General features: G+C 41.6%; 1 protein-coding gene across 1 annotated transcript in view; it reads left to right on the top strand.

The window, feature by feature from the left end:
* Window positions 1-22,459, top strand: part of CMSS1 (cms1 ribosomal small subunit homolog) — a 770,463-nt gene that overhangs the window by 612,100 nt on the left and 135,904 nt on the right. Inside the window, exon 2 of the mRNA XM_053706056.1 lies at window positions 6,667-6,773. Coding sequence (XP_053562031.1) covers window positions 6,667-6,773 — 107 coding nt within the window. The remainder of the gene's footprint in view (window positions 1-6,666; window positions 6,774-22,459) is intronic.

Here is a 22,459-nt window from a genome sequence, read left to right as displayed (position 1 = left end):
AGAGTCTCACTCTTGCCACCTGTCTGCAATCCACATCCCGGGAGTGGAGAACTGGGAGGCGGATTTCTTAAGTCGTCAGACTTTTCATCCGGGGGAGTGGGAACTTCATCCAGAGGTCTTTGCCCAAATACTTCGACGTTGGGGCAAACCAGAGATAGATCTCATGGCGTCTCGACAGAACGCCAAGCTTCCGCGCTACGGGTCCAGATCCAGGGATCCGGGAGCGGTCCTGATAGATGCCTTGACAGCACCATGGACCTTCAGGATGGCTTATGTGTTTCCACCTTTCCCGATGCTTCCTCGATTGATTGCCAGAATCAAACAGGAGAAAGCATCAGTGATTCTAATAGCGCCTGCATGGCCACGCAGGACTTGGTATACAGATCTGGTGGACATGTCATTCTGTCCACCTTGGTCGTTACCTCTGAGACAGGACCTTCTGATTCAGGGTCCTTTCAAACATCAAAATCTAACTTCTCTGAAGCTGACTGCTTGGAAATTGAACGCTTGATCTTATCAAAGCGTGGTTTTTCTGAGTCAGTTATTGATACCTTAATACAGGCTAGGAAGCCTGTTACCAGAAAGATTTACCATAAAATATGACGTAAATACCTATATTGGTGCGAATCCAAAGGTTACTCTTGGAGTAAGGTTAGGATTCCTAGGATATTGTCTTTTCTACAAGAAGGTTTAGAAAAGGGGTTATCCGCTAGTTCCTTAAAGGGACAGATCTCAGCTCTGTCCATTCTGTTACACAAGCGTCTGTCAGAAGTTCCAGACGTTCAGGCTTTTTGTCAGGCTTTGGCCAGGATTAAACCTGTGTTTAAAGCTGTGGCTCCACCATGGAGTTTAAACCTTGTTCTTAACGTTTTACAGGGTGTTCCGTTTGAACCCCTTCATTCCATTGATATAAAGTTGTTATCTTGGAAAGTTCTATTTTTAATGGCTATTTCCTCGTCTCGAAGAGTCTCTGAGTTATCAGCCTTACATTGTGATTCTCCTTATTTGATTTTTCACTCGGATAAGGTAGTTCTGCGTACTAAACCTGGGTTCTTACCTAAGGTAGTCACTAACAGGAATATCAATCAGGAGATTGTTGTTCCATCCTTGTGCCCAAATCCTTCTTCGAGGAAGGAACGTCTTTTGCACAATCTGGATGTAGTTCGTGCCCTTAAATTTTATTTACAGGCAACTAAAGATTTTCGACAAACGTCTTCCCTGTTTGTCGTTTACTCTGGTCAGAGGAGAGGTCAAAAAGCTTCTGCTACCTCTCTCTCTTTTTGGCTTCGTAGCATAATTCGTTTAGCTTATGAGACTGCTGGACAGCAGCCTCCTGAAAGAATTACAGCTCATTCCACTAGAGCTGTGGCTTCCACTTGGGCCTTTAAGAATGAGGCCTCTGTTGAACAGATTTGCAAGGCTGCAACTTGGTCTTCGCTTCATACTTTTTCCAAATTTTACAAATTTGACACTTTTGCTTCCTCGGAGGCTATTTTTGGGAGAAAGGTTCTTCAGGCAGTGGTTCCTTCTGTATAAAGAGCCTGCCTATCCCTCCCGTCATCCGTGTACTTTTGCTTTGGTATTGGTATCCCACAAGTAATGATGACCCGTGGACTGATCACACTTAACAGAAGAAAACATAATTTATGCTTACCTGATAAATTCCTTTCTTCTGTAGTGTGATCAGTCCACGGCCCGCCCTGTTTTTTAAGGCAGGTAAATATTTTTTAAATTATACTCCAGTCACCACTACACCCTTGGCTTCTCCTTTCTCGTTGGTCCTTGGTCGAATGACTGGAGGTGACGTAGAGGGGAGGAGCTATATAGCAACTCTGCTGGGTGAATCCTCTTGCACTTCCTGTAGGGGAGCAGTTAATATCCCACAAGTAATGATGACCCGTGGACTGATCACACTACAGAAGAAAGGAATTTATCAGGTAAGCATAAATTATGTTTTAAATGCTGCAGTTTATTAAAGCGGGATATTTTTGCATCAGTGCACCTTACTAACTACAGTGTTGATCACTATCTTGCACTTGTTTTTGGCCAATAATAATTTCTGTACCTCACACTGTATTGTCAGTGATCACAATCCTATAATGCTTTTGCCCAGCTAATAACAAAATATGCTATCTTTGTTAATTTCCATATTTTGTCGTTTAAAAACCAAATGTGTAGCTAAGGGCAAACAAAATGGGATTTTGGTGATTTTAGCTCTCAAATCACAGGTTAAATGATGGTGATTAAGTAAAAAATAGAGCTTGTCGTTTTAATAGACTTTCTGATTTTACGTCATAAGTGTTTACGGATATGATTCTCTGATTGGCTGATGCTTATCACATGATACAGGAGGCTGGCAAATGGAGGAAAAACATAATTTGTTAAAAATATCAGAGCAAGTGCTATTGCCTTGTCTTTTTATTATGCACTTATTTATTATGCAATTTTACTGTATTTAATGATCCTTTAATAGAGTGTAGCAATGCTAATAGGTGACATGCTATTAACTTGCTCTGCACCAAACCTATAGATACATGTGTATGTCTCTTTAAGGCATTTGAACAGGGGCCTTATCCTTAAAGGGACATTTAAATATTAAATAAAAAAGATTTTCTCAATATACTTCTATTAGCAGAAATGCTTCTAGTAAAAAACTATTACTGTTTTTCAGCGACAAACGTATATATGATTTGAGGCCTCTACATCAGTATTCAAACACTACACCTTCTCAGAAAGTCTACAGTGGAGTCTGTGGGGGATATTTATCAAAGGTCTGGTGGACCTGATCCGACAGTGCGGATCAGGTCTGCCAGACCTTGCTGAATACGGAGAGCAATAAGCTCTCTGTATTCAGAATTGCACCAGCAGCTCTTGTGAGCTGCTGGTGCAACGCCGCCCCCTGCAGACTCACGTCCAATCGGCCGCCAGCAGAGAGGTGTCAATCAACCCGATCGTACTCGATTGGGTTGATTTTCGACGATGTCTGTCCGCCTGCTCAGAGCAGGCGGACAGGTTATGGAGCAGAGGTCTTTAGCCTGCAGGCTCGCCAGAAACACAGGCCCTCAAGCTCCATCCGGAGCTTGATAAATGGGCCCCTTTGAAACAAGTGGTCTTCCTACACCCTCACCAGCTCTCTGAGCTTGAATACTGGTGCACGGCCTTTACAGCATATGTGCATATTCCTCTGAAAACCAGTAATAACTTTTACTAGAAGCATTTTTGCTAATGGAAGTATACTGCAAAAATGCCTCTATTTCAAATTGGAACACACCCATTTATATTTCAATTTTGACCTCTATCCATTTAAGTGTTTCACATTTTACAGCTTCCTATTTCAGGCAAAAAGTGTCCTTTCTTAACCAGTGACTTTTCTGTGCAGTGCATTAGAATATGTTTCTGCCTCTGTGCAATGAATTGTGCAGCCTGAGCAAGTACAGTAGCTAAAGAGTGTTTCTTCCTCTGTGCAATGAATTGTGCAGCCTGAGCAAGTACAATAGCTAAAGAGTGTTTCTGCCTCTGTGCAATGAATTGTGCAGCCTGAGCAAGTACAATAGCTAAAGAGTGTTTCTGCCTCTGTGCAATGAATTGTGCAGCCTGAGCAAGTACAATAGCTAAAGAGTGTTTCTTCCTCTGTGCAATGAATTGTGCAGCCTGAGCAAGTACAATAGCTAAAGAGTGTTTCTGCCTCTGTGCAATGAATTGTGCAGCCTGAGCAAGTACAATAGCTAAAGAGTGTTTCTGCCTCTGTGCAATGAATTGTGCAGCCTGAGCAAGTACAATAGCTAAAGAGTGTTTCTGCCTCTGTGCAATGAATTGTGCAGCCTGAGCAAGTACAATAGCTAAAGAGTGTTTCTGCCTCTGTGCAATGAATTGTGCAGCCTGAGCAAGTACAATAGCTAAAGAGTGATTCTGCCTCTGTGCAATGAATTGTGCAGCCTGAGCAAGTACAATAGCTAAAGAGTGTTTCTGCCTCTGTGCAATGAATTGTGCAGCCTGAGCAAGTACAATAGCTAAAGAGTGTTTCTGCCTCTGTGCAATGAATTGTGCAGCCTGAGCACGTACAATAGCTAAAGAGTGTTTCTGCCTCTGTGCAATGAATTGTGCAGCCTGAGCAAGTACAATAGCTAAAGAGTGTTTCTGCTTCTGTGCAATGAATTGTGCAGCCTGAGCAAGTACAATAGCTAAAGAGTGTTTCTGCCTCTGTGCAATGAATTGTGCAGCCTGAGCAAGTACAATAGCTAAAGAGTGTTTCTGCCTCTGTGCAATGAATTGTGCAGCCTGAGCAAGTACAATAGCTAAAGAGTGTTTCTGCTTCTTCACTGGGGTCTTCTAGTTTGTTAAATAATTAGGCTGCAATGTAAAACTAATTCATAGTATCACAGAACTAACCTCATGTGGCATAACGTTATTTACATGTGCAAGGTTAGAAGTTTCCAATCATTCATCACTGGTAGAGATGCCTTCCTGTTATTCTATTTCGGGGACATGGAAGGGGATCCATGTTTTGGAATTGATTGCAGGCCATGTACTGGGAAATATGTTTTAAGGAATACTTGTCAGTGCCTTACTTTAAAATTACATTTCCATATGATAAAAAAAGCTTTATAATATATACTGTGGGGACTTCACCGGATAAAAATTGTTTGTTCTATTGTTTATGATTTTCTTGTAAACAATATGTGTATACAATCTATACAATATATGTAATCCAATCTAAACTATGCAATAAATAAATAAAAACAGATAAAGAGAACTAAAGTAAAGAGAAATAAAACAAGACAACCTCTTTAGCTTTGAAATAGCGAGGCATGACCACAAGACAACATACTTCACGGAAATAATGAATTTGGTATGCTGGGCTTGGTGTAGGTGAGAAACACCGACCACCCTTCTAGATCGCCATGGAACACCCATGCCCAGCGCCCGGAGACACTTTATGTTCTATCAAGTGAGATTACTTTACTGCAATTATGTTAGAAACACTTATGTGAACTGTTTTGCAAGTACCTTGTAGTTAGTAAATGTATACTAATCCAATTAAAGAGCACTAAGGAGATCATTGCGGGTATCTGCTATAAAAACATAATGGAAGCAAGAACATAGAAAATTACCATAGAGTAACTAAAAAGATGTATTGTTATTACATAGCAGTGCATATTCTTGGTCACACGTCTGTCTCATGCGACTCAATAGCAGACCTTCTCAACAGAAGGCCCTGGTGTAAATAGATAGATAGACTGACATAAGCCTGCACTGATAAAAGCACATTCTGCTCACACCTATGCATAGACTTTCTGCTATGGGCCCATGTGCCGCTGAACCAATGGTAGTTCTGCTCTGGTGCAACTTACCTCTATAACAGTGGTCCTGCATCTGTGAAGTGAACTCATCTGATACATTTTCTATGAATAGGGGACTGGTAATGTATCATTGTTATGTAAGTATGTTGTCAAATGTCACACAGTAATGTTCTGCTATGCAGTACTTACATTCCAACAACTGTCACCTGTTGTTAGAGCATTCACTATTGCATGGAATCTCTAGGTAGTATTTTAATAGAAGGTAAGAGAGCTATTTCTTCTAGCTATGTTCCTGTAATGTTCAGATGATCCCTGTTTTGTAAAATGATGCCAAGGTAATTGACTTGCCTAAAAATAATAACAATTATTAAATATTAAACGTACGGTAGAATATTCTAAATAATTCCTAGAATATATGTAGTTTTTTACAATATATATAATATTTAATATTTATAAATTTTTAATATTTCAATAACCTGCATTGAAGTTATCAATTCTTCATGTTGCGCTAACCGTGTTGGTTCTAAATCACGAACCCCGATTCTTGTTACCCATATTTTACATTCCTATTCTTCACATAGAAAATAATGTACTTTTTATTATTAAATATATATTTCTATATATATCTGATCATGTTAATGTAAAATACATATCTATACCTATAGGAAGAGATATACAGGTATATATATATGTATTTCCAATAAAAAATAGATTATCCTGTAATTGAAGAACATTGAAATGTCGAATAAGTACAGTAAATGTACAGTAAAATGCATAAATACTTATATACACATATATATACACACACACATCTGTACATATAAACATTTCTTTGAGCCCTTATAAATTTTTTTGTTAATAATTTAAGATATTTTTTTATCAGATAGTGTTTATATGAGTGTACTTTAAACTTGTAATATGCGCGCTATTTCCGTTGCACACAAAAAGCCGATAAAAAGACGATATTGCTTGCGCGCAACAGTTAGCACGCCACTCGTAATCTAACCCTATATTAGTTATACTTACAAGTCAAATGTTATTATTATGAAGAACTTTTATAAATGTCATTTCCTGTTACAAAATAAATGAGATGTGAAATGGTGAAAAAATAATTACATTTTCCACTTTTTATTTATTAATGTTCAGTAGGCAGCAAATTGTAAATCTACATATTTTATATAGGTTTCTTCCATCTGGCTCACATGAGTGTGAGGCTTTTTTTTAAAGTAGCTAATAACTACAGTAATATTCCACAGAGGACTTTTTTTACAAAACCAAAGCACATCCACAATGCCTTGTTTTAAAGCAGTGGGTAAACAATGATTGCAAAAAAGAGATTATACATTGCATATTTTTATCCTCCTAGATCTTGTGGATGACGATGTGAAAAGTGAAGAGAAAACTAAAGAAGTGGCACAGAAAAGGAAAAAAGTACCTTCAAATAAGTCTCCTCCTAAGAAGAAAAAGAAGCAGGTCAGCTCATGTGACATTTGTCTGACTTCTAAAAGAGCTGACAAAGCAACTGCTATGTTCTAATTGAAATTGTAAAATATATATTTATATATAAGTATATATGAATGCAAAATACTGTGACTTCCAGTTCTAAATGTTTTAGGAGTGTTTTTCATAATTACTTTAGTTTTCTAAACAAACCCCACTAATTGCACCAAGGTTATTGGAAAAACATAATTTATGTAAGAATTTACCTGATAAATTAATTTCTTTCATATTGACAAGAGTCCATGAGCTAGTGACATATGGGATATACAATCCTACCAGGAGGGGCAAAGTTTCCCAAACCTCAAAATGCCTACAAATACACCCCTTACCACACCCACAATTCAGTTTAATGAATAGCCAAGCAGTGGGGTGATAAACAAAGGAGTAAAAAAGCATCAACAAAGGAATTTGGAATAATTGTGCTTTATACAAAAAAATCATAACCACCATAAAAAGGGATGGGCCTCATGGACTCTTGCCAATATGAAAGAAATTAATTTATCAGGTAAATTCTTACATAAATTATGTTTTCCAATAACCTTGGTGCAATCAGTGGGGTTTGTAAATTATGTTTTCTTTCATGTAATTGGCAAGAGTCCATGAGCTAGTGACGTATGGGATAGCATATACCCAAGATGTGGAACTCCACTCAAGAGTCACTAGAGAGGGAGGGATAAAAAACAAAATTTATGCTTACCTGATAAATTTATTTCTCTTGTGGTGTATCCAGTCCACGGATTCATCCATTACTTGTGGGATATTCTCCTTCCCAACAGGAAGCTGCAAGAGGATCACCCACAGCAGAGCTGTCTATATAGCTCCTCCCCTAACTGCCACTACCAGTCATTCGACCGAAGACAAGCAAGAGAAAGGAGAAACTATAGGGTGCAGTGGTGACTGTAGTTTAAAAATAAAAAGCACCTGCCTTAAAATGACAGGGCGGGCCGTGGACTGGATACACCACAAGAGAAATAAATTTATCAGGTAAGCATCAATTTTGTTTTCTATTGTAAGGTGTATCCAGTCCACGGATTCATCCATTACTTGTGGGATACCAATACCAAAGCTATAGGACACGGATGAAGGGAGGGACAAGGCAGGCGCTTAAATGGAAGGCACCACTGCCTGTAAGACCTTTCTCCCAAAAATAGCCTCCGAAGAAGCAAAAGTATCAAATTTGTAGAATTTAGAAAAAGTATGAAGCGAAGACCAAGTCGCCGCCTTACAAATCTGTTCAACAGAAGCCTCATTTTTAAAAGCCCATGTGGAAGCCACCGCTCTAGTGGAATGAGCTGTAATTCTTTCAGGAGGCTGCTGGCCAGCAGTCTCATAAGCTAAGCGGATTATACTTCTTAACCAAAAAGAAAGAGAAGTTGCTGAAGCCTTTTGGCCTCTCTTCTGTCCAGAGTAGACAACAAACAATGCAGATGTTTGACGAAAATCCTTAGTAGCTTGTAAATAAAACTTTAAAGCACGAACCACGTCAAGATTGTGTAATAGACGTTCCTTCTTTGAAGAAGTATTAGGACACAGTGACGGAACAACAATGTCCTGATTGATATTCTTATTAGATACCACCTTAGGAAGAAACCCAGGTTTGGTACGCAAAACTACCTTATCTGCATGGAAGATCAGATAAGGAGAATCACATAACTCTGAAACTCTTCGAGCCGAAGAGATAGCTACCAAAAACAGAACTTTCCAAGATAAAAGCTTAATATCTATGGAATGCAGAGGTTCAAACGGAACCCCTTGAAGAACTTTAAGAACTAAATTTAAACTCCATGGCGGAGCAACAGGTTTAAACACAAGCTTGATTCTAACTAAAGCCTGACAAAATGCCTGAACGTCTGGAACATCCGCCAGACGCTAGTACAAAAGAATAGACAGAGCAGAAATCTGTCCCTTTAAGGAACTAGCTGACAATCCCTTCTCCAATTCTTCTTGGAGAAAGGATAATATTCTAGGAATCCTGACTTTACTCCATGAGTAACCCTTGCATTCACACCAATGAAGATATTTACACCATATCTTATGATAGATTTTCCTGGTGACAGGCTTTCGAGCCTGAATTAAGGTATCAATGACTGACTCGGAGAAACCACGTTTTTTTTTTTTTCAAATCTTTTTATTGAGAGAGCGGCATACATGTAAATACAAACAAATATCTCCATGTTACAGTATAAAGTCAGTTGAGTGTTTTATACAGAGTAAGACAGTGCAATAGTATATTTACAGTATGTGACCTTCTCGGTCCTTCCTTCTCAACATATCTTGATTAGAAACATTAATTCCATATTATAATCCAAGTAGACTTTCAACATGATAAAGGTTTCACATGGATACAGCTCTCAAACTTTTCTCTTTTCTACCCATTCCCCCCCCTCCTACCCCTCCTCCCTCCCATGCCCCCCCGCCCATGTGGAGATTAGCACTTCTCTCCCCACTATCGTGCCCCACCCCAGAAAACTACTCCCACCCTTATATTCAACAGTTATTCAGTGCCTAGGATATTCTATGTCCTGCATCTCACTCGATGAGCCGGTGTGAGGGAAAAAAAAAAAAAAAAAAAAAAAAAATGGAAAGAAAAGAAAGAAAAGGTATCAAGGGAAGAGACAAACGTAGGGGTCAACCTGCAATGTCCAAACTTTAGTCATCTAGGTGACTCCATTCCCCTCTCAGAGAGTCTTCCAGAAATGATACAGTGTTACGGAAAGGGATCAGAACTTGTCTTTGTACTTCTAATTCGAACGTCAATATCAGTCTACGCCATTTCCGAAGAAATGGATTTAGCCTATTTCCCACGTCTATTCTGACATCTACTTGTTCGGTAAATAGTTGGGTTCTCAGCATATTTCGAAAGTAAGCTATTGAGGGGGTTTGGGCAACTGTCCAATGTTTGAGTATGCATTTTCTTGCTAATAATATCAGTAGCGTCAGTTCAGAGTCAAATTGCCTGTGGTGTTGTTCCCAGTCTAAAAACAATATCATCTGAGGTGTAAAGTCAATATTTATGGCTAGCTTTTTCCTAACCCAATATTGTAGTTTTTCCCAAAACTGTCTAATCTTGGGGCAATCCCAGATACAGTGCAACAGGTCCGGAGATTCCATTGAACACTTGGTACATCTGTTCGGCCAGTCAGGAATCCACTTGGCAAGGCACTTAGGGGTCATATATGCCCTATGCAAAAATCTAATTTGTGTCTCCCGTAGATTTGCCGACAATGTGGCTTTTCTAGTTTTCTCCAGTCCTCTCCGGGCCTCTTCCCACGTGATCTCCCCAAATCCCTCCCTCTGCCAGCCCTGTAAAAGTTCTGGTTGCAGTAATTGTAGTCTTTTTTGTATCAAAGTTTGGTAGATCCCTGATAAAGAGAAGCATCCCATCTTAAATAAAGTTTGTGATACTCGGAATGGTGAGCCTTCCCAAAAATCCGGTTTATCTCTGGTTAGAGTCTCCACATAATGACGTGCCTGCAGGTATGCATAAAAATGCTTGTTTGGCAAGTTGTATTCTCTCTGCAGTGTCGCAAAAGATTTCATGGTTTTCAGTAGCGGGTCCACCAGTGATCCCACAGTTTTCAACCCAAGCGCCTCCCAAGTGCGAAATGGTTTCGTATCCATACCTGCAGGAAAATCTGGGTTACCACTTAGTGGTAAAAAGGCAGAACCTAGGTTCGTTTTGCCTAAAAATTTGTGAGCTAGGTGCCAGGCCCTTAGCGGGTCCTGATATATAAAATTCCCCTCCAATGTCCCTCCCATCTTTGGTTTTGGCATGTGAGGCAGGTATGCCAAGGCTATACCTCCTAGAGCCGCCCGTTCCAGGTTATCGCTATAAAAGTGAGCCGAACTCACCTGCCAATCTACAACTAAGCGGATCAGGGCCGCCCAATTGTAGAGTTTGAAATCTGGCAGCGACAAGCCCCCATGTAGGTAGTTCAGGGTTAGTTTATCTGTTGCAATGCGCGGTCTACCGCCTCGCCACAAGAAGAAACGCATTGCAGAGTTTAACTCTTTCACATTCGCCTTGGAGAGTAGTAACGGTAGCATGAGCATAGGGTATAAGAGCCGTGGGAGGATAACCATTTTCAAGAGGCTAACCCTTCCCATCAGAGAAATCGGGAGAGATTTCCAACTTCTCATCTGACCACACAGTTTTGCACATAAAGGAGTCAAATTAGTTGCATACAGCTTATTGGGATTCACATGGATCTGGATTCCTAAATAAGTGATCATTTGGTTTGCTACTGTAAACGGGTAGTCATGGGCTTGGTTCTCCCCCTTATGCAACCAGAGAATTTCTGACTTTTGCATGTTGGCTTTGTATCCCGCGAACACCCCAAAATCTGACAGCGTCTGCACAATTGATGGTATATGGGTTTTTGGTTCCTGAACAAATAGCAACATATCATCCGCATACAATGCGAGATGTTGGGGGTGCCCGGCCATGTCAATGCCCGGGAATATTTGACGCAGTTTAACTGCCAGGGGCTCCAGTGCCAGATTGAACAGCAAGGGAGACAGGGGGCATCCCTGTCTCGTGCCTCTTTGCAGAACGATGTCTGATGAGTAAAGATGATTAGAACATATATTGGCTATGGGGGATGAGTACAAATTTTTGACAAATGCCGTAAAGGGCCCAGAAAAGTTAAAGCTAGCCAGTGTATGGAATAAATGGCTCCATTCTACCCTGTCAAAGGCCTTCTCTGCGTCTAATGACAGCAGGAAGGCCTCCGGGATTTGATCCCCCTCTCTAGAATTTTTCCTATTCCAGAAATGATGTAGTACCTGCAGTATTCTGCGTACATTCACTACCGATGATCTTGCCATCATGAAACCAGTCTGGTCTTCATGAATCAAGTCTGGCAACACAAATTTAAGACGCTCCGCTAGTAGTTTTGTTAAGATCTTATAGTCGGAGTTCAGTAGTGAGATTGGTCTATAAGACTCAGTAAGCAAGGCATCTTTGCCCGCTTTGGGGATAAGAGTAATATGAGCGGCTGTGAAAGTCGTGGCTGGCCTGTTTTCCTCTGTGAAATAGTTGGCAAACAGGTCAGTGAGCACTGGTGTTACTCTAGTTTTCAGCATCCTGTAGAACTCAATGGGCAGCCCATCCGGGCCTGCCGCTTTACCCAAGTTTAAGGTCATAATCGTCCTGTCCACTTCTTCCCTCGTAATTGGTGCATTTAACTGAGTCAGTTGCGACTCCGTTATCTGTGAGAGTTCAATAGAGCTCCAAAATGCTCGCCTCTTTTCTTCTGAATCACACTGATTGCTTGTGTAGAGCTCAGAGTAATAGGCAGCGAAGGCTTCCACAATCCTTTCAGGATCTTTCACTACAGTGCCCTTATGTTTGATGGCTGCAATAAAACGGGTGGAGGTTTTTAGATTAACCAGGGAGGCTAACAGCCTGCCTGATTTATCGCCGTAGCGATAATATTTGCCTCTAGTTCGCAGGAGAGTTTGTGAGGCCTGGTATGCCAGCATCGTGTCATATTCTTTTTTAGTGGCTATGTATTGCCTGTGGTGTGTCAGTGTCATGTCAGATCTGTACAGGCCATAGTTGTTTGTCAACTTCTCTCTCAATTTCTCTAATCTCTCTGTTTGCAGTTTCTTCCTGCGAGATAAGAAGGCCAAAATATCCCCCGCAAGAACTACCTTGGCTGTTTGCCAAAAGAGCTCCGGGGTCGATGCATGCTGTGCGTTATTGGCTTGGTAGTCATCCCAAGCGCTTTCTAGGTATTGTTGGAACTCCTGAGAGGTCAACAAGTATTGCGGGAATCTGAGAGCCCTGCGATTACTGGATCTGGGCAAGGTGTCCAAGAAGAGACCCACAGGGGCATGGTCAGAGACCACAATGTCTCCGATCTTAACATCTACTGTTTGGGGGATAAGGGAGTTCGAAATCAGAAATAGATCTATGCGAGACATAGTAGGAGAGGCCCGGGAGAGACACGTGAAGTCTTTGCCATCTGGATTTAGTTTCCGCCAAATATCAACAACATCCAAAGAGGACACCAGTGTTTGGAATGTTTTTAGTTCAAATTTGGTATTGATCTTCGGTTGTGCCCCGACCAAGTGTCGTGTGGGATCCCTAAGCCTGTCACAATGAGGATTAGGGGCCAGGTTGAAGTCTCCTCCTATTATAAGAGGGGTGTCTAAAAAGGGGGTTAGTAAGTCAATCAGTTTGTTCCAGAATGTCTTGTCCTTATTATTGGGAGCATATATATTACACAGTGTGTACTTTTTACCGGCAATGGTAACCCGGGCTATAACATATCGCCCTTCAGTGTCTGTCAATACTGTCACGTCCCCAACCTCTAGTTTCTTCCCAAATAAAATAGCTACCCCTCTACTAGACGATTTATAGGAGGCAAATTCCACCCTCCCAACCCAATCAGTCTTTAATTTCAAGTGTTCTGAGTCAGTAAGGTGCGTCTCCTGTATAAACGCAATATCTGCCCCTTTCTTCCTAAGTTGAGTTAATATAGTTTTTCTTTTTATCGGGGAGTGTATACCCCCCACATTCCAGGAGTAAATACTAAATGTCAATGATTTTCAAGAACCTCTGTGTGTTCATGGGTATTACAGATAGAGGAAGAGAGGGAGAGAGAAGAGAGAGAGAGAGAAGAAAAAAAATAAAAAAAAAAATAAAAAAAAATTATATTTCCTACCAGTTCCCACACCGGCCCATCATGTCCAAGAAACTCAGTTATCCTTACTGCCGAGGCACAACCTGCAAAGAGCAACATCAAAAAATAACATATTATAAACCAAATTTTGCTATTCATAAAACCCTCATATTTAAGGAGTACTTTTCCTCCCTTAGGCACATCACCTTTCCATGCGTTACAGATAATAAACATTAGCACCCAGAGGGAGGAGAATGTAAAGAAGTTGTTAATACATTTTCCTATCATCATATTGCATGTATTTTTCTCCCTCCGTTGATTCACCCCATCTGTAATAGAGGTTAGCAAGTGAGTAAAACATTTGTACAGAACACAACTTTTGAACACAACTTGTCCTGTCTGAACCATAACTACTAACCAAAGCAACCCTATAAGATCCATATCGTAAATATAGGTACTGCTATCTGAACTCTCCAAATGGAGTAAACTTTTTTGCCTATTAGCATATGCCAATAACATTTTCAGACCTTAAGAGATATATTAAGAGATATATTCCCTTCACAGAAGATTCCTTTAACCCTCCCCCCCCCCCCCCTAGCACGGACAGGGCTCCTGGAGCCATCTTCAGCATCCAAGTACTCTTGTGCAGCTTGTGGTGATTCAAAAAATTTAGGCCCTCTGTGGGTTATTATCTTTAATTTGGCAGGGAAGAGCAGGAATGCCTGCCTACCCTCTCTGTGTAATCTGGAGCATAATGTTGAGAACTCCCTGCGCTTCTTTACCAAGTCTGCTGAATAATCCTGAAACAACAGGATCCTAGAATTTTCATACAGCACTTCATCCATTTTCCTATACGCCCTGAGAACAGCCATTTTAGTTTGAAAGTGTAAAAATTTTATCATTACAGGCCTCGCCTGCGCTTTACGATCCATGGCCGGCCTCTCAGGGCCCACTCTGTGCGCTCTCTCTACACTATGCACTAAAGCAGATGTGGGAATCCCTAGCAGAGGGGGGAGGGTAGTTTCAACAAATTTCAAAATGTCATTCGCTTTTACACATTCAGGCAACCCTATCAGGCGAACATTATTCCGCCGGGATCTATTTTCTAGATCATCTAACTTTTGTTGAAGGACTGTGGTATGCTTCTCTAACTCCATTATTTTACTTGAGTGGACATTTTGTGTGTCTTCTACATCAGAGACCCTATTCTCAACCTCTGATACCCTAGTCGAGAATTGTTTAACCTCTTCTGCAAGAGTGTCAACCCCCTTCTGGAGGTTCTCTATTTTTGGTAAAAATAGGGTAGATATTTGCTTGACTATTGGATGGGGGTCAAGGGTATAATTATCCTGAAAAACATCGCTGGTTGAGGCCTGGGTACCCATATCAGATCCCACTTTATTTCTGCGATCTGAATTCTTATTCCTATGTGCCATGCTATTTGGTATTAGGAATTTCTCCATACAATTTCTAGCCACTTATTTCCTAGTCAGTGACTCAACAAATCTCATCTATGTGCAACAGTAGTTCGCAACCTGTCTCTAGTAATTCTCAGGGTTGAAAAGTTGACACAAAAGAAAAAGAAAAAAGAAAAGAAAAAGAAAAAGAACAACTATATTGCTCACTCTCTCTCTATGACAAGTCATGCAGACCTCAGTATATATACAGAAAGTTATCAGTCAACATTACAATATCACAAAGCTCAATTGTAGCTCAAATGAGACATAAACATCTGCCAGTTGTTTACAAGCATCTATTAGTGAACCTGCCGTGGAAAAAGAGGTTATTTAGTGAGCCCTTCTAAGCCAGTGCTCTGATTTATAACACACAATTCTATAACAAGTCTGGCGGTTCTCAGCATTGATATGTAATATTATCAGTTAACAGGACAATATACCATAGCACAGTTGCAGTACAGTTAAAATATAAACATCTATCAGTAGTTTGCAAATGTCTATGTCTGAGCCTGCAGGAGGAAAAAAGAAAAAGGATTAGTTGGAGAGCCTTTCCCCTCCCAGATCCTGATTCAGTGCACCAGGTCCTGACTCAGTGCACCATGTGGAAGGAATTAGAGAGTCTATAGTGAAAAGTTCCTTCTCTATGTAACGGTTGCCTCTCAGGTTGTGCTGTGTTATGAGAAAACCCTTGTAATGCTATCACAGTTCTTTTCCAAAAGATCAGAGGATGTCCTCCCTTTACATGCACATAAGAGTCAAATATATAACAGGAGCCCTTATTCAAACCGGCTTACTGCATGGAGCTGTTCCAGATAGAGCCAGGTAGTCTTCCCCTGTTATGCAAGATGGGGGCCCTCATATATATCAGGGATCCTATGCTCATTCACCCTTGAGTATTGGATCTATCAGTTCTTTTACAGGGGGTCGTTATGTGGTATTATATGGTCCCCCAGCGAGTCACCAAATGCAATATTCAGTTTTCGTTAACACTGATTGCTCTTTTTCTGCCACCTACCTCCTCCCAGATTGGCCTCATGTAAAGGTAAAAGTTAAGGTTGACACCACATAAAGAGAGCATCAACTCACAGGCTTACCGACATCTGCCCCCAGTCAGCGTTCCTCAGCTCTCAGTTGCAACCAGGCCCTTAGTGTTTATGCTTTCCCAGCACAGCCTTAGAGAGATAACGGCTGTACCAGTCGGTAGGTGGGCTTCTGCTCTGTATCCTGCTCCGGTGCGGTAAAATACTTGGTGGCTTAATCTGCTGTGTCCTCACTCACCTGGCCAGCCAGTTCGTGCTTGCGGTCCCTGGGCAGTCGCACAGTTTTCAGGCCACGTGGTCGTCCGGCAAAACCTCACCAGTCACCGGATGGCTTGGCGGCGATCCAACAGTTCGGCCACTTGTAGCGGCTAGCTGTCAGTCTCACAGTAGTTTGGCAGGTCAGTTCGGGGATACACCTCACCAAGCAGGGCCTCTTCACACTGTCTCCTTCTTTGTAGCGCGCCAATATGGCCGCCGCGTGCACGGACCTTTCAGCCACCGGGTCCCTTAGATAGTGAAATGTTGCACTTCGGTGGGGGCAGTTGTTATGGCCAGCCTCTCTGTAGCCCAGACACGATCCCTGTCAAGGGCAAATAGGCTCGGGCAGCAGAATTGAGGCAAAAAATCCACTTTTAGTATCAGTGTTGCACGGAGCTCTGTACTAGTGCTGCTATCTCCAAGCCCGCCCACCGGAAGTCGTCGGAGAAACCACGTTTTGATAAAATCAAGCGTTCAATCTCCAAGCAGTCAGACGCAGAGAAATTAGATTTGGATGGTTGAAAGGACCCTGAAGTAGAAGGTCCTGCCTCAGCGGCAGAGTCCATGGTGGAAGGGATGACATGTCCACCAGATCTGCATACCAAGTCCTGCATGACCACGCAGGTGCTATCAAAATCACCGAAGCTCTCTCCTGCTTGATCTTGGCAATCAGACGAGGGAGCAGAGGAAACGGTGGAAACACATAAGCCAGGTTGAAGGACCAAGGCGCTGCTAGAGCATCTATCAGCGCTGCCTTGGGATCCCTGGACCTGGATCCGTAACAAGGAAGCTTGGCATTCTGACGAGACGCCATGAGATCCAGTTCTGGTTTGTCCCAAAGTTGAATCAACTGTGCAAACACCTTCGGATTGGAGTTCCCACTCCCCCGGATGAAAAGTCTGCCGACTTAGAAAATCCGCCTCCCAGTTCTCTGCTCCTGGGATATGGATAGCTGATAGATGGCAAGAGTGAACCTCTGCCCATAGAATTATTTTTGAAACCTCCAACATTGCTAGGGAACTCCTTGTTCCCCCTTGATGGTTGATGTAGGCTACAGTCATGATATTGTCCGACTGAAATCTGATGAACCTGACCGCAGCAAGCTGAGGCCAAGCTTGAAGAGTATTGAATATTGCTCTTAGTTCCAGAATGTTTATCGGAAGGAGTGCCTCCTCCTGAGTCCACGAGCCCTGAGCCTTCAGGGAGTTCCAGACTGCACCCCAGCCCAGAAGGCTGGCATCTGTCATTACTATTGTCCAATCTGGCCTGCGGAAGGTCATACCCTTGGACAGATGGACTTGAGATAGCCACCAGAGAAGAGAATCCCTGGTCTCTTGATCCAGATTTAGTAGAGGGGACAAATCTGTGCAATCCCCATTCCACTGACTGAGCATGCAGAGTTGCAGCGGTCTGAGATGTCGGCGGGCAAATGGCACTATGTCCATTGCCGCTATCATTAAGCCGATTACTTCCATACACTGAGCCACTGAAGGGCGAGAAATAGAATAAGGAACACGGCAGGAATTTAGAAGTTTTGACAACTTGGCCTCTGTCAGGTAAATCTTAATTTCTACAGAATCTATCAGAGTTCCTAGGAAGGAAACTCTTGTGAGAGGGGATAGAGAACTCTTTTCTTCGTTCACTTTCCACCCATGAGACCTCAGGAATGCCAGAACAATGTCCGTATGGGACCTGGCGATTTGAAAATTCGACGCCTGTATCAGAATGTCGTCTAGGTAAGGGACTACTGCTATACCCCGCGGCCTTAGGACCGCTAGGAGTGACCCCAGAACCTTTGTAAAGATTATTGGTGCCGTAGCTAACCCAAAGGGAAGAGCCACAAACTGGTAATGCCTGTCTAGGAAGGCGAACCTGAGAAACCGATGATGATCTCTGTGTATCGGAATGGGAATATAAGCATCCTTTAAATCCACGGTAGTCATATATTGACCCTCCTGGATCATAGGTAGGATGGTTCGAATAGTCTCCATCTTGAAGGATGGGACCCTGAGAAATTTGTTTAGGATCTTGAGATCTAAGATTGGCTTGAAGGTTCCCTCTTTCTTGGGAAATACAAACAGATTTGAATAGAAGCCTTGCCCCTGTTCCTCCTTTGGAACTGGGTGGATCACTCCCATAACTAGGAGGTCTTGAACACAATGTAAGAATGCCTCTCTCTTTATCTGGTTTGCAGATAATTGTGAGAGATCAAATCTCCCTTTTGGGGAAGAAGCTTTGAACTCCAGAAGATATCCCCGGGACACAATTTCCAACGCCCATGGATCCTGGACATCTCTTGCCCAAGCCTGGGTGAAGATAGAAAGTCTGCCCCCTACTAGATCCATTTCCAGATCGGGGGCTGACCCTTCATGCTATTCTAGAGGCAGCAGCAGGTTTTTTTGGCCTGCTTTCCTTTGTTCCAAGCCTGGTTAGGTCTCCAGATCAGCTTGGACTGGGCAAAATTTCCCTCTTGTTTTGTATTAGAGGAAGTTGAAGCTGCGCCACTCTTGAAGTTTCGAAAGGAACGAAAATTAGTCTGGTCCTTAATTTGTTGGACCTATCCTGAGGAAGGGCGTGACCTTTTCCTCCAGTAATATCAGAAATGATCTCCTTCAGTCCAGGCCCGAATAGGGTCTGCCCCTTGAAGGGAATGTTGAGAAGCTTAGACTTAAGTAACGTCAGCTGACCAGGATTTGAGCCATAGCGCCCTACGCGCCTGAATAGCAAAACCTGAGTTTTTAGCAGTTAGCTTGGTTAAATGAACAACGGCGTCAGAAACAAATGAATTGGCTAGCTTAAGAGCTTTAAGCTTGTCAATGATATCCAATGGGGTTTCTACATGTAGAGCCAATTCTAGAGACTCAAACCAGAAGGCCGCAGCAGCAGTGACAGGGGCAATGCATGCAAGGGGCTGGAGAATAAAACCTTGTTGAATAAAAATTTTCTTAAGGTAACCCTCTAATTTTTTGTCCATTGGATCTAGAAAAGCACAACTGTCCTCGACAGGGATAGTTGTATGCTTCGCTAGGGTAGAGACTGCTCCCTCCACCTTAGGGACCGTTTGCCACAAGTCCCGTGTAGCGGCATCTATAGGAAACATCTTTTTAAAAACAGGAGGGGGAGAGAACGGTACACCTGGTCTATCCCATTCCTTAGTAATAATTTCTGAAAACCTCTTAGGTATTGGGAAAACATCAGTGTAAACAGGCACTGCATAGCATTTATCCAATTTACACAATTTCTCTGGGACTACAATGGCGTCACAGTCATCCAGAGTTGCTAAAACCTCCCTGAGCAACACGCAGAGGCTTACATTTAAATGTAGACATATCAGAATCAGGTTGAAGTGTCTTCCCTGAGTCAGAAAAATCACCCACAGATAGAAGCTCTCCTGCTTCGGCTTCTGCACATTGTGAGGGTATATCAGACATAGCTACTAAAGCATCAGAGAGCTCTGTATTTGTTCTAGCCCCAGAGCTGTCTCGCTTTTCTTGTAACCCTGGCAGTTTGGACAATACCTCTGTAAGGGTATGATTCATAACTGCCGCCATGTCTTGTAAAGTATACGCAATGGGCGCACTAGATCTACTCGGCGTCCCTTGAGCGGGAGTTATAGGCTCTGACACGTGGGGAGAGTTAGTTGGCATAACTTCCCCCTTGTCAATTTCCTCTGGTGATAAATCTTTTAAAGCCAGAATATGGTCTTTAAAATTTATAGTAAGATCAGTGCATTTGTTACACATTCTAAGAGGGAGTTCCACAATGGCTTCTAAACATAATGAACAATGAGTTTCCTCTATGTCAGACATGTTTAACAGACTAATAATGAGACCAGCAAGCTTGGAAAACACTTTAATTAATGTGAAAAATTAGAATATAAAAAACGGTACTGTGCCTTTAAGGGAAAAAAACAAACACAAAAACTGCAAAACAGTGAAAAAAAGCAGTTAACTCTACGAAATTTTTACAGTATGTATAATAGACTAAAATAGCATTGCACCCACTTGCAAATGGATGATTAACCCCTCAGGCTCAAAAACGAAGCAGAAAAACGGTAAAAACCGTTATAACAGTCACAAGCAAACTGCCACAGCTCTACTGTGGCTCCTACCTGCCCATAAAACGACTTTTGTAGGCACAAAAACCCTTTACAGAGGTCCAATATGTCAGGGGACTCCTTCAGGGAAGCTGGATGTCTCAGAATATAAAAACTACTGCGCAATTAGTGCGCGAAAATAGGCCCCTCCCACCATGCACTCAAAGTGAAAGGGCCATAAATAACTACTCCTAGGAGAAATCTAATCAGCCATGTGGAAAACTAGGCCCCAAATAAAGATTTATCACCCTCAGTAAAAAATGTTTTTTATATATCATGCAAACGTTTTACATACTAAGTAATAAGAGCAAGTAACATGAATATTACCCTTTACTGCAAGCATGATGCCAGTCGTTTGTTAAATCACTGTAATCAGGCTTACCTTAAATATATCAGGCACTGTCAGCATTTTCTAGACCTTATCATCTCTTTAGAAAAAAATATACTGAACATACCTCAGAGCAGTTAATTCTGCAGGCCGTTCCCCCAGCTGAAGTTTTCCCATACTCTTCAGTTATGTGTGAGAACAGCAGTGGACCTTAGTTACAAGATCATCAAAAACCTCAGGCAAAACTCTTCTTCTAATTTCTGCCTGAGGTAAAAACAGTACAACGCCGGTACTGTTAAAAAATAACAAACTTTTGATTGAAGATAAAGTGCACTAATTCACCACATCTCTCTTGATACTTCCTTTCTTGTCGAGAGCTGCAAGAGAATGACTGGTAGTGGCAGTTAGGGGAGGAGCTATATAGACAGCTCTGCTGTGGGTGATCCTCTTGCAGCTTCCTGTTGGGAAGGAGAATATCCCACAAGTAATGGATGAATCCGTGGACTGGATACACCTTACAAGAGAAATAAAGACAGCCAATTCCGCTGAAAAAAATTAATCCACAGCCCAAATCATAAGTTTTAATCTTATAAAGAAAAAGAAAAATTGAAATCATAAGCAGAAGAATCAAACTGAAACAGCTACCAAAAACTGCTTCTGAAGAAGAAAAAACATAAAAATGGTAGAATTTAGTAAATGTATGCAAAGAAGACCAAGTTGCTGCTTTGCAAATCTGATCAACTGAAGCTTGATTCTTAAAAGCCCAGGAAGTGGAAACAGGCCTAGTAGAATGAGCCGTAATCCTCTGAGGTGGGGATTTACCCGACTCCAAATAAGCGTGATGAATCAAAAGCTTTAACCATGAAGCCAAGGAAACAGCAGAAGCCTTCTGATCTTTCCTAGAACCAGAAAAGATAACAAATAGACTAGAAGTCTTCCTGAAATCTTTAGTAGCTTCAACATAATATTTCAAAGCTCTCACCACATCCAAAGAATGTAAGGATCTTTCCAAAGAATTCTTAGGATTAGGACACAAGGAAGGGACAACAATTTCTCTACTAATATTGTTGGAATTCATAACTTTAGGTAGGAATTTAAATGAAGTCCGCAAAACCGTCTTATCCTGATGAAAAATCAGAAAAGGAGACTCACAAGAAAAAGCAGATAATTCAGAAACTCTTCTAGCAGAAGAGATGGCCAAAAGAAACAACACTTTCCAAGAAAGCAATTTAATGTCCAAAGAATGCATAGGCTCAAATGGAGAAGCCTGTAAAGCCTTTAAAACCAAATTAAGACTCCAGGGAGGAGAGATTGATTTAATGACAGGCTTGATACGGACTAAAGCCTGTACAAAACAATGAATATCAGGAAGTTTAGCAATTTTTCTGTGGAATAAAACAGAAAGAGCAGAAATTTGTCCTTTCAAAGAACTTGCAGACAAACCCTTATCCAAACCATCCTGAAGAAACTGTAAAATTCTAGGAATTCTAAAAGAATGCCAAGTGAATTTATGAGAAGAACACCATGAAATGTAGGTCTTCCAAACTCGATAATAAATCTTTCTAGAAACAGATTTACGAGCCTGCAACATAGTTTTAATTACTGAGTCAGAGAAACCTGTATGACTAAGCACTAAGCGTTCAATTTCAATACCTTCAAATTTAATGATTTGAGATCCTGATGGAAAAACGGACCTTGAGATAGAAGGTCTAGTCTTAACGGAAGTTGCCAAGGTTGGCAACTGAACATCCTAACAAGATCCGCATACCAAAACCTGTGTGGTCATGCTGGAGCCACCAGCAGCACAAACGATTGCTCCATAATGATTTTGGAAATCACTCTTGGAAGAAG

Source organism: Bombina bombina, chromosome 3 (assembly GCF_027579735.1).
Source record: "Bombina bombina isolate aBomBom1 chromosome 3, aBomBom1.pri, whole genome shotgun sequence".
Classification (NCBI taxonomy): domain Eukaryota; kingdom Metazoa; phylum Chordata; class Amphibia; order Anura; family Bombinatoridae; genus Bombina; species Bombina bombina.
Note: the sequence above shows the minus strand (reverse complement) of the source record. Positions and strands in the feature narration are given on the sequence as shown.